Source organism: Lates calcarifer, linkage group LG2 (assembly GCF_001640805.2).
Source record: "Lates calcarifer isolate ASB-BC8 linkage group LG2, TLL_Latcal_v3, whole genome shotgun sequence".
NCBI lineage: Eukaryota > Metazoa > Chordata > Actinopteri > Centropomidae > Lates > Lates calcarifer.
The window spans coordinates 20,951,096-20,963,749 of NC_066834.1; the positions used below are offsets into that span (position 1 = coordinate 20,951,096).

The 12,654-nt window shown below is 41.5% G+C and overlaps 1 protein-coding gene across 3 annotated transcripts in view; it reads left to right on the forward strand.

The window, feature by feature from the left end:
• The window catches only part of LOC108876905 (BTB/POZ domain-containing protein kctd15), a 31,044-nt gene that overhangs the window by 6,925 nt on the left and 11,465 nt on the right, over positions 1 to 12,654 (forward strand). For all 3 annotated transcript variants that reach the window (XM_018666710.2, XM_018666709.2, XM_018666708.2), the window contains 2 exons: positions 3,778 to 3,922; positions 10,524 to 10,829. In XM_018666710.2, coding sequence (XP_018522226.1) covers positions 3,778 to 3,922; positions 10,524 to 10,829 — 451 coding nt within the window. The remainder of the gene's footprint in view (positions 1 to 3,777; positions 3,923 to 10,523; positions 10,830 to 12,654) is intronic.

Below are 12,654 nucleotides of genomic sequence, written 5' to 3' on the forward strand. Positions count from 1 at the left end.
ATTATGAGAATTAATTAGAAGTTATGAAGCTCCAAAATAACAGGTAATAAACACTGTGACTGTTAGCAGCACATATTGTGAGTATAAGAGTTGAGATGTCTGGTTTAAGTATGAATACAGCAAAATTATAGTGCATGTGTGATTGAGTTTTTCAAAAAGAAATTCACATTGTGGACCCATGTAGGCACATATAGGGCAATATCAATAAAATGTATTCCTTAGGGAACCATGTAAGAAGCCTTTTGTTGCTGATTTAATATTGAAATTGGGAACTGAGCAAAGGTATCGAGAGTTAGACTGGAACCTGATTCTAACAGTCATGGTCATATATTCTCTCTAAGTCATAATATTCATCAAATTCTAAATTTCCTTCCTTGTTTTGGACATTTTTGTCACATACTCTATGGGAGAGCTTGTTTGGAGGACCATCGGTTTATTGGGTATTTTATAGTTGCTTTGAGTAGGACAGCCAATCACAGTTAGGGACAATAGTGATGTAGTTCTGACCCCCCCCCCCACTACAAGCCATTGTGGGCAGCCTTTGGTGTCAGGCTGGACACGCTCCCCAAGATCCCTTGGTGTGTTTACGTCACTTTTCAGGAAGCTGCTGGGTGTCTCACGTCCATTAGGCATCCATTAGTGTTAGAGTTTCCAGATAGCATCTGCTCTAGTAGAATCAGTGATACCTGCGCTGAATCCTCCTCCCACCTCCCGCGGGCACGTCTCTGGCAGCTTTCAGCCGCTGGCCGGCTGTAGCTGCTGCAGCTAAGATCCTGCCAGATATTGCCCACCTACTGCCCCACTGCCTGCCCTCACTTGGCACCGCTGGGGTGAGAGATCTGAGCTGTTCCTGTCCTTGATAACCTCCTACACCCACCACCTCCCTCCCTCTCCCTGACTCTCTCTCTTTCTTTCTCTTTAGTTCTGTCATAGGTTTTTTTTTCTCCCACTCTTTCCATCTCTGTCTTCCTCTTGTATTCTGTTTGTTTCTCTGTCTCTTCTGTTTTCCCTCTTTACTTCTGTTTTCTGTATTTTTCTCTTCTGATTTCTCTGTGTAGTTCCCCCTATCTCTCCCTCTCTCTCTTTGCCAGTCTCCTTGTCTTTCGGCCTGTCTGTTTGTGTATCTTCTCTGTTAATTTCTCTATGCATCCCCACCCTTTTCTCTCTCCCTACCTGTTTAAAACAACCCCCCTAAAATTCAGGGATTTAACAGAAAGGGGAAAAATGAGGAGACCAACAGAGAAAGAGAGAGGGAGGGAGAGAGAGAGTGAGAGTGAAGGGAGTAGAGGGAAAGAAAAAGAAAAACAGGCAGCATTTTAATTGCTTTTTAAAAAAGTGGAGATGAAAAACAGAGTTAGCCTGGAGGGGTATGGTGAAATTCTAGCTGGAAGAATTGCAAGACCATATGAGAAAGGAACACCTCGGGCAAAACAGGGAGATGAGTATTGGTTTTTTATAAAGCATTTTGCATCGATTTCCAGAGAGAAAGCGAGTAAGGCAGAAGGATGGAGACAGAGAGAGAGAAAGAAAGGAAGACAGAGAGAGTGAAAGAGAGAAAGGATGGCAGGAGGGGAGAGAGGGAGGGAGGGAGAACCATCTTTGCTCTGCTTCTTCACACAGTCAAGTCAAAGAAAAAGAAACAGGGAGAATTTGACGTGATAGCTTCAGTGTGTCGAGCCGACACTTCGGGGTCAGGAGATACCTGATACAACCGTTAAACACAAACTCGCACACTTTTACAAAGTAGAGAATTGTAATTGTAAATTCAGGAAAATGAGACCGAGAGTGAAGCCAGCCCTGCTGTTTGTTCATTGACATTCCCACTGCGGCTCCCTTCCACTGTCTTGTAATAGAGTTTGACAATGCCAGTGCTGAGGCAGTGCTGGGTGTACGTGTGTGTGTGTGTGTGTGCATGCATGCATCAGTCGGCGTGTTTGCAAATAGGTTTTACAATTTTCTTTGTCATACAACTTTGTCAGCCGACCGAGAAGCTGTTACTGTGATTAAAGAGCTGATTACATCAAAATGATGATAATAACAGCAAGGCAGCGCCCTGCCAAGAGCTGTTTCTGAGAAATACGACGGAAATGTGCAATGAAACCGTTAAGGAGGTTACGTGCAACAGATTTCTTGTGTAAATCACCAGTACGGCTTATTTACACTGCGCAGGCATTCCAGGTTTCTCCACTGTGGGAGATGTGACTTTTGTTTCAAAATGAGTCACAAAACTGGAGCAAATTTATTCCACGTCGGAGTTCCATATTTTATGCTTTGGGAATAGAAAAAGTTTGACAAAATGAAACTGCATCCTCAATATTTTAGAGGTGCTTAAAAAAACTATTTTTAATTACTGAGGAGAGATATTTAGCATTTGGAAATGAACAAACAGATAGAGTGGAGGTGCCGAGATGAGATTATCAGACCAAGCGAGAGAGGGACCTGCAGGTGAGCGGCAAGAAAACTACACAAAGACAAGGGGGAAATGAATATCTGTCCAAGGGTATCTCGAGGCACGGTGCCAACACGGTGTGATGAAAGTTTAAAGATAACAGCAATTTCCAGTCTTTGCCTTGATGAGCCCCTGTAGCCAGCTTCAACTAAGCCCTTAATCTTGCAGTACACTAGTGGAAGGGGTTAAGCACGGGATGCTAGGGCAGCAACAAGTGTCTTATTATTACACCAAAGGCTTGTCAATATTTGGTCAAAGCTTAAATGCATACATCTAATTACTGTTAAAGTTAATAATTGTGTTTCTTAATAGGGAAACATTATTGATGTAATTTTTGGTAATGTTCTGTTCATTATCTCAGTTTTTCCAAACTCTGCTATTTTCTCTTTTAGATGTTCTTCAGTCTTTGCTCTGCCTTTAAATATGAACCAAATAACTCCATATCTCCATAGAACACCTGCGTTCAACTGTCTTAGACTGTTAATATGCTTTTAATTCTGCCTAACCAGTACAGGTAATATAGGGCAACCAGAGAGAAAATTAAGCTTATTCTGACAAATGTTTCTTTCCCTTAAGTTGACCCCTGGCAACAAATTTTAAAGGCTAACAAGCTGATTTGATTTTAGGTATGCAGGACTAATTTTACCATTCACACTGGATTGTTACAGATTACATAAGAACTTTGCTTTAAATGAACAATGCAAGAGTGATTAATCCATCTTAAAGAAAACAGCTGTTATACAAACAGAATTATGCTGTGATACTGCATCTCATACAAATAAAATATACAGCATCTGATAGATATCATCACAAACTGGAGCTCTGCAGTAAACACAGACAACATGACATACAGTTGGGGAGCAGCTGTCCAATTTCCTCATATAGTCACAACAAAGTCAAACTGTAAAAGCAAAATATCTTTTTCCAGATGTCCTCCTCACATTAGTATGTGGCCCTCCACCACTTCCTACCTCTGTTTCATTTCCACCCCTCTGACAGATGGAATAATAGAGCTGTAATGCTACATTCATGCCATTAATTTCTGTAAGTACAAGCAGCAAGCGTGTGTGTTGTTGTAATCTTTCCACAGAAGGGACACTTCAAACAAGTCTGGAATGGAGGAACTGTGCCTTAAGCCCCTTGTTTCAACCTGGGATGCTAATGCATTTCAAGCTTAGTGCTAATAAAATTGAAAAATAAATGGAGGGTAATTGTTTCATGCATTTGAAGGGAGCTGGCTCATTCCACTCTCCGTGTGTGTGTGTTTGTTTTGTGTGTGTGCGGCTGCCTGTGTGTGTGTGCGCGTGTGTGTGTATTTCAATTTTCAGAATCAGTCGTCTGTTCAATGGCACCGAGCCCATCGTGTTGGACAGCTTGAAGCAGCACTACTTCATAGATCGGGACGGCGAGATATTCCGCTACATTCTCAGTTTCCTCAGGACCAGCAAATTGCTCCTTCCAGATGACTTTAAGGTATATATCCGCACCACAACATACTGTATTGTGTGTAGCTGTCTGCACCATCACCTCACTTGGTTAGAACAACATAACAGAAAAAGCTTATGGGTATGTAAAGTCATGATATAAGAGTGTTTTTTTGATATTTCTAAAGATAAAACACTATTGTGTGAATATGTTTGTATTTATTAATATTTACCTGCTCTCTCAGTGGTTGCATATTTTCAAAACAGACCTGATACCACAACAGAGCAGCCAGTTCTGTTTTCACAATGCCTAACGCAGACTCACCTTCCTCCCATTCAACACATAATTACCTGTAGTATGAACATAAGCAGTAATTAAGAAACTCTTGGCGGGGTGGGGGTATGGAACAGACTCAGTTAAAGTTTACAGTAGTGGAGAGGTAAAATGCTAACTGGCTAACTGGAGCATGGCCCGATGATGTGTGTGCCGAAGCCCTGAGCTGTTGTTTTTCCACTCAGAGTGGTTTCTATAGAGGTGAGCCCAGGTGAAATAGCCCGTACACCCCCTCTGCTCTCCCGTGCTCTGATGACCACACTCCCACGCAGACAGGAAGTCTCGCTGCCAGTCAAGAACTCACTGGGAGGGAGAGCTGTGGCATGTTGGCGCAGTTAAATACATACTAACACGCTCTGTACCCATGCATCAATGCATCTGTGCACACGCACTTTTACTCTTCGTGGGCCACTGAATCTGATCTGGCCCATATTAGACCACTGAGGCTGCACACACCTGGCTCCTGTTTTAGCATTTGCATCAAAGAACTCTATTGTAAGTGAACACATAGCCTATACAGTATGTTATGTCTCTTATCAAAGTATATTAAATTATCAAAAGCACAGGAAAACAAAAGCTGCCAGGCTTAGTATCAGTTCATCCACACAAGGTATTTTTATGTTATTTTGTGAGACAAATATACACGTTTTGTATTTTTGATATGAGGCGTACAGGCTGATCATAAAGTATCTGTCTGTGTCCCAGCTTAATAGTGACAAAAAGTGACACAGTATGAGTTCATACTTTTATGCTTTAACAGCTGTTAACTCTCGCGATGCTTCGCTCGACAGCGCCAGAATCTCTCTCTTACACTGACGTTTTTAATCCCGTTTTTAAGCAATGTTAATTTCAAAAGTTCTTATATACTAGTTGCTTTATAGCTATTTCTTTTAACTAGACTAAATTTTAGCCACTGGGTTTCTGGATGTAAAGGGGGGAACAGGTTGAGCACAAAGAGAAGTCAGGTCCCCACTCACCTCACTGCGAAGATCGCGTCGAAGTTGACACCATCGTCGTCGGCTTAGGTCGGGTCACCTCCACTAGTGATGTAGAACTTGATGCCATGGGTTCTTGGCCTGTTGACGTTCCCGCTGATCAGGCTACCACTTAAGTCCCGGCCTCTGCTGCTCCTGTCCCGGCCGCCGCTTCTGCTCGTGCTCCGGTCCTTATCTCCAGACCCATTCCCTCACCTGGCCGGGGGTTGTCGGTCGTTTTAGCCGGACCCTTAGCCTTCACTGTGGCCCTAGTCTGTCTGCACGTTTTTCATTGATCTCCTTTGGTATTGTCCATCCTTTTATTTGAGGGACGATGTTCACCCTAGCACACTGGGTGCACACACTTAAACAAACGACATGTTTAATTGAGTTTTAAACACTCCCAAATGCCTGACTATCACCTGCCGCAGTCAGCCGCGTGAACTTTACGCCGGCGACTTCCGGCCACCAACAGCAAACCATTTTCCTCAGCGCTCCGGTGCCAATATCTCATCCAGGTATAGACTCACTAGCTCCCCCCTGTGCCCAGATTCCCCAGTACCCATACTTCCTGTTATTGGTCAGAGAGCACAGTACAGGATAACATCACGTAGACACAATAATCCTATCCGAATAACAACATTGCTGTATCTTGCCAAATTCAATCACAATCCACTATTAAAAATCTAACTCCTACATTTACCCACTCTGTGAACTTTGATCTGCTCAGTATGACGTCCCTCTCCAACAAATCTTTTATTTGCCAGGAATTTTATCACTGCTAACAAATTTGACCTTTTTATGTTTTCTGAAACCTGGCTGAATGTTGGTGGCTCAGTGCCCCTGACAGAATCATTACTCTCCACATTTTTCAAGGACTTTTTTGAGGACTCTCAGTTGTGTATGGTGACAACTTTAATTGTTCACTCATCTGCTTGGGTGACTTTATATCTTTTGATATTAAATTTCTGTGCATTTTAATATACAGACCTTCTAAATATGGATCTAGCTTTCTTGATCAATTCTCAGAACAGATGATGCAGATGATACCTAGTTGTATCTTTCTTTTAAGCCCAATGGCGCTTATCAAATCAATATACTAAATAACTGCATCATTGAGCTCTAATGTTGGCATAGAAATTTCCTGTAGTTAAACATTGATAAGACTGAGGTTATTGCTATTGCCCCTGGCACAGTTAAGGCTTATACCTCAAAGCATCTTTGTCCCAAAACATGTTAACTCAGTTGTCCAGTCTTGTTTCCTGAAGCTCAGGAGACTTTCTAAGATGAGTTCAATTTTATCCAAAAGAAACCTACAGATGGTCATACATGCCTTCATCTCTTTTGTTTGGACTACTGTAACTCTCTCTACACATCGAACCAACATAGTTTACATAAATTACAACTTGTCTAAAATGCAGCAGCCAGACTTCTTACCTGAACGACAAAAGAGACCACATTATCCCCATTTCAGCTTCTCTCCATTGGCATCCTTTTGATTTTAGAATTGATGTTAAGATTTTACATCAATAAACTTTAGTTGATCTGTAGAACATGTTAGCAAACAGCTGACAGATATCCAACAGACAGGGAGCAACATTAGCATCTATTTGAAGTTGTGTGCCTGGAAAACTGCATGTAATGTAAAACCAATATATACAAAATATCTGGTTCCTCAAATGTTCACTAGCTAGTTACTAACCTTGTTTGCAATTTTTTAGACTGACTCCCTGCCGCTGCTTACAATGAGGTAGATGAGAATGGTGAGAATGGGGAAATGCAGAGTTGCGTAATAATTCTTTGTAGGTTCATCACTAAAAGCGACTCCTTCCACAATACACATAGTGATCTGACCAAATGTTGGTCTAAAAATGCAGCTTTAAACCAAACTGATGGCATTACATCACCTCACAACTATCCACATAACCATATGTGGCTTTGTCAGAATTATTTCAAATTCTGCCTACAGCTCCTTTCTGTTCAAGGTTTTATTCAATGATACTGTTTCCTAGGTGTATTCTACTCTTCATTTCTACTCCACCTTAACTTGCATGACCTTTCCACCGGGCTGGCACTTGTTCATCATTCTCTACAAGGGAACAAGGCGAGGCCAAGCCACTCTGAGCCAGGGGCAAACTCTCCAGGCCTCATGGATAGTCTGAACAAGAGCCAAACCTCAGACAACAGAACACGACATGAAAGCCCTGCATATTTTGGCAAATGACGGCCTGACTCACAACCGATTAGTTTTTCCCTTCTTATTCATGCTTTTTTTCCCCTCCCCTTTCTGTGAAATCTTGACAGTCCAATCAGGCCCACAATTGAAGAGAATGCATTGGACCTCATTGTTTCAACTCATCACGATCCCCTCGCATAAGCCTGTGTTGATCTGCATACCTTTCAATTTGCGTGAAGCCCAGGAAAAAAAAATGCAAATAGTGCGAGGCGGAATTGAGCATGTCCTTATCTGAACACAATCAGGCTTGCCGTCGCCCGAGGGCTGGGTCTGTTCTGCTGCTGGCAGCCACAGCGCTGTGTGTTTTGCTAAATCAATGTGAAAGTCTGAGCAGAATAAGAAAAGAAATTTTTCAGCCTACATCAGTGGAGCAAAATATTCACTATTAATATCCTTCCACATCTCATTATTCAAACTACAATTAATCACAAGAGTGTAAGCAATGCTCAGTCATATTGAGGGCATGGTTATAAACCGTTAAGAGTTTCTGCATTAGTTTGTTTTGTATTGCACTTTAAATCAATAATGTTTTCTTTCTTTAGGTATCAAATGCTAAAAATAACACAGTAGAATCAATGTTTTTATTTTTTAAGGGTGCTATATATTTTCACCAGCAGTGTGTTTAATCAACAGCCTGTGAACCTTTACCTGTTTGGGTTTGGTCATTTTTTTGTCCAAAACATACAGCAGGTCTTTATCAGTCCTCTGACTCCCTCATAGTGACAGTTTCCATCATTTTCTTCTTCTTCTCTCTCTCTGCATGCCTCTCTGTCTCTCTCTCCTTCTGTCCTTTCCTGAGATGTTGCCTTGCCGGTGGGCGATCAGGTCGGATCATTATTTTGAAGCTCAAACGGGCTGTCTGGACACAGGATTGGGGGATGAATTGTCTCGTAGAGCTGGCAGCAGTAGCAGCAGCTCCAGCAGCCAGGACGGAGCTGTTGGCCCTGTCTCCCTCTCATCCTCACCTCAGCGCTTAGGATTACTCTGTTGTTTTCTGCGCTGCTCAGGATGACTAAAGTGCCTCGCAGACAGACCCCTGTTAAAAACATATCCATCCATGGCTTCAGACCTGTGAAGGATGAGGAGCTACACTTTGATACAGAGAGCTGCCTGAAGGGGAGTGTCTCAGTATGAGTTTTGTCAGCCGCAGCAAGAAGGCCAGGAGAGAAAAAGACAGGGAGAAAAGGAGAGAAAAAGGGAAAAAAAGACCCGCTCACCCCCCACCCCCACCCCCTCGTCTTTTTCGCATTCTGAAATCTTAAATATTAGACCATCAGCCTAAGATGTGTTGCGTCAACGCTCCGTCCAGATGGAGTTGTATTTGGGTGTCGTTCAGGCGCCTCAGATGAAGGCACAGTTTAGATAAAGGGGTAAACCAGTGAGGGAGGGTTTTCAAGGCTGAAGATTCTGACAGAAGCAGCAGGGTTAATGAATATGCTGTTTGCTGCCATGCTCTGTTTCTATACCCAGCAGTGGTCCAAAGAAGGGAAGGGGAAAACTCTTTTTAGATCAGGGCTCCCTGGCGGCCCCGGCACCCAACACCCACAGCCACCAATGATGCAGACTATATGAAACATATGTTGTTTCCGCAGCACAAACACACATTGTCTCACTTTTCAAGGGCATTAAGACTTTGCAGTGCACCAAGATCAGCAGCCTCTTTCTCTGTCTACTGACAGTGTAACCAAATGTGCAATCAGTTATTTGCTGTGGTTTTACAATGTCTATGCACTAAAATTAACCACAGCCAGGAGCTAAGGAACATGAACCTCATGTAAGGATAAACTTTGAATGGCAGTGATGCAGTTCTTAAGCTAAGAATGAATTAAGCTGTCATTCTTTGTCACAGTGAAACACTAATCAGAACACAGATTTATTAATTGCTAATTGTTTAGCAGAAAGATTTGTAGCATTTAGGTGTAACCTAATTAAATCTTGTTCTAATAGGAGCTTAACATCGGGCCACACGCCTCATTAACATAAAACTCCCTCTATGTGAGGAATACATTAAAATCCTCCTTGGCTGATGATCATCCTCATGCTCACTTTGCACATATCTTTTCCTCACCTCCCGTCTGCCTCCAATAGCGAACCTCCGCCTCCCTGTATTTTCTATGGTAGCGGTGAATGATGGTGCCATCTGGTCTTGTGGGAAATTAGAGGCAAGAGCACAGGGGCAAATGGCCCCCAGCAAGCCCTGCCCAGGAGGGAGAGGCAGGCAATCTGCTGCAGACTGTCTGCACACAGGAATGCACCATCCCACTTCACTGGAGCCCTACTGACGGCCTTTCTGGAGTCGGCTCACTAAAACATGCTAAAGGCTAGCTCAGCTCTGCCAAGAGCTACTGTGGAGGAGAGCTGCAGCATGGCTATGCTTTGTTTATTGAGAGTGTTGTCCTGCTGGTCAGAGGCCATCACCAATCTTAGTTTATTGTTCTTCTTTCCAAAAGATGCATTCAGTGGAAACAAGTTAGATATTTTGTTGCTACTTAATATTGTTAACTTCACAAGGACAAACAAAGGTCATTTTGACATTTAGATTTTGGGTATTTGTCTGTTTCTTACCCAGATCAACTAAACATTGTAACAGCAATATAAACTTCAACTCGTAGACAGCTGACATTATGAGAAGCCAAGATAATGATTGTACGGTTCAAAGACATGTAGCATGAGGACAAAGGACACTTGGTGGTTTCTGACATACATATACATAAATGACAAGAATGTTTCTAGAAAATATTCAGAAATATTGTAGGACACTTATCCATTCCTCCATGCATGCATAGTTGATGTTTCATTACTATAGAGGGGTCAAAGGGCAGATGCAGCTAGAACAGGACTCCTGGAGTAATTAGAGGTTAAGTATCTTGCTCAAGGACACTTTGTCATTAGTTGCTGTAGGGAAGCCATCAGGATACCTTGCAAATATACCTACTGTCATCTTAATGTTGCACAGTACTGTGTATGTGTAGGGTTTTGTCCCGATGACCTTGGTGATGAGATGTAATGTACTGAAACTCAGTGTGTTAGTCACACTTATAGCCAAGAGGACCGTAGGCACATGCAAACTCACTGCTCTCATCTCCATGTTCATATGCTGGTATAGGACTTCCACTTGCTGTACGAGGAGGCACGCTATTACCAACTGACACCCATGATCAAAGAGCTGGAGCGCTGGAAGCAGGAGCGCGAGCAACGACGGATGGCACAGCCCTGTGACTGCCTGGTGGTTCGTGTCACACCCGACCTGGGCGAGAGGATTGCCCTGAGTGGGGAGAAGGTCCTCATCGAGGAGATCTTCCCCGAGACTGGAGACGTTATGTGTAACTCAGTCAACGCCGGCTGGAACCAGGACCCAACGCATGTAATTCGATTCCCCCTCAATGGCTACTGCAGGCTCAACTCCGTCCAGGTAACTCACACAGAAAGTATTTCCTGTTTCTGTAGTGCTGGAAGGCTGGTTGCACTTTGCTTGATGTGTTGCCCATAAGGGATTTAGAAACTACAATCATGTTATCAGACCATCATGAATTTAATATTCACTGGAAAACACAGAGAAAAAAAACAACTCCTTCTCTGATGTGGCTCATTTAATACATTTTAGACATTTTATGCAAAACACAACTCTGCTCCCCAGATCTAGTTGCAACTTAAACATTTGTTAAAAATACATATTTTTTGGAATATACCTTCCTTTTCTTCTGATAATCTCTAAATACAATGCACTGATTGGTTTTGCAAAATAAAGCCATGTTTGTTGTATTCAACAGAAATTATGTTGCCATATGTGTAATGTGAAATATAGCAAAGAAAAAAAGATTCCACTTTTAGGTGACAAGGAAACAGAACAGTTACTATAATACAAAAATATTAGTGGTTGTAAAAATGAAAATATTGAATTTATACTGAATACCAGATTCTTCCTTCCTTGGGAATATTAGGGAAGTAACACACAGTTATTGTAAAGTAAAAGACAGCACTGTTCTGCAAAAAAAAAAGTGTTTACAACCTTGAAAACATTTGAATCACATTTCCCACTGCCACAGTATTTGCCGGTAATGCACAATGAACTAGAGAAAACAAAAAAAGAGAAAACTTTATTCATCAAATGAAGCTTCTGCATTTGTTTTTTTTAATAAAATCTGTTTTTTTTAATCAGATGATTGTTTAATGTAATTTAAACAAAGGAGAGTCAGCTATTAAATCTGCAGGTTACTAATAGGGAGCCAAATTACATTTGCTGTGCAGTCCCACCATATGCCCTCATAAAACATACAAATAATAATTAATAAGGACTTTCATGCCTAGTTATCATTTCTTATGCAAAAGGAAATAGAATGTCATCCAGTTTAGTAATATAACACTGTAAGCAAGTCAATTTGAGGGTGTAAGAGAGTCTCATTGTGTCCTGAATTTTATTGCTCTGGATGTAATTGAGGCTATGATGAACTGAAAATTTGACTTTGATTAAACTTCATAATATCAGGTTCCAACCAGAGGCCACATTGTGATACAGACAGCAGCCTGTGTTTTAAAACAGCAGATATTAATGTTGGTTGACTTAACTTTACAAACTAATTTATACAAAGCTGATATTGATGCAGCGCCGCTACTCAGTGTGTGCTGTGGCAGCATGTCTGTGGTGATATTTGTTCTCCCTGTCATTTGAAGGTAGAAATGGATAGTTGGGCTTGAGGCATACAGAACTGTCCTGAATGTTTAGATTATTGAGATGAAATTAAGAATAAGAACAGAACAGGTCCCAAATTCTGACTGTTGTGACTATTTGACTAAAGATGCAGCATGATAAATTGCAATGCATGTGCACATTCACACAAGAAGTATACATCCATAGATACATGCATTTTGTATGAACAACAAAATACTTAACAGTTAAGCTAGCTTCCTGTGAAGCTAAGCAGGTGAATACATACAATGTGCAGGATATATAGGAGTTGAATACTTCCTGGGGCAAGTATATAGTAACTTAAAGTAACACACTCCTAACAGATTCATAAGGTGTTAAAAAAAGGTTGTCAAAACACATTATATAATGCATGCATTTGTAAGATGTGACTGTAATGCAATAGTGCTGAAACACTTACTATAGCCTATAGTTACTGTGTCACACAAAGCACTTCAAGTAAATTGTTACATAATATAAACTGTATTTTTATCTTGAGGTCTGTAGCTTTTTTAAAGGATAAAATCTTTTCTCCATCGAGAAGTGAAGATAA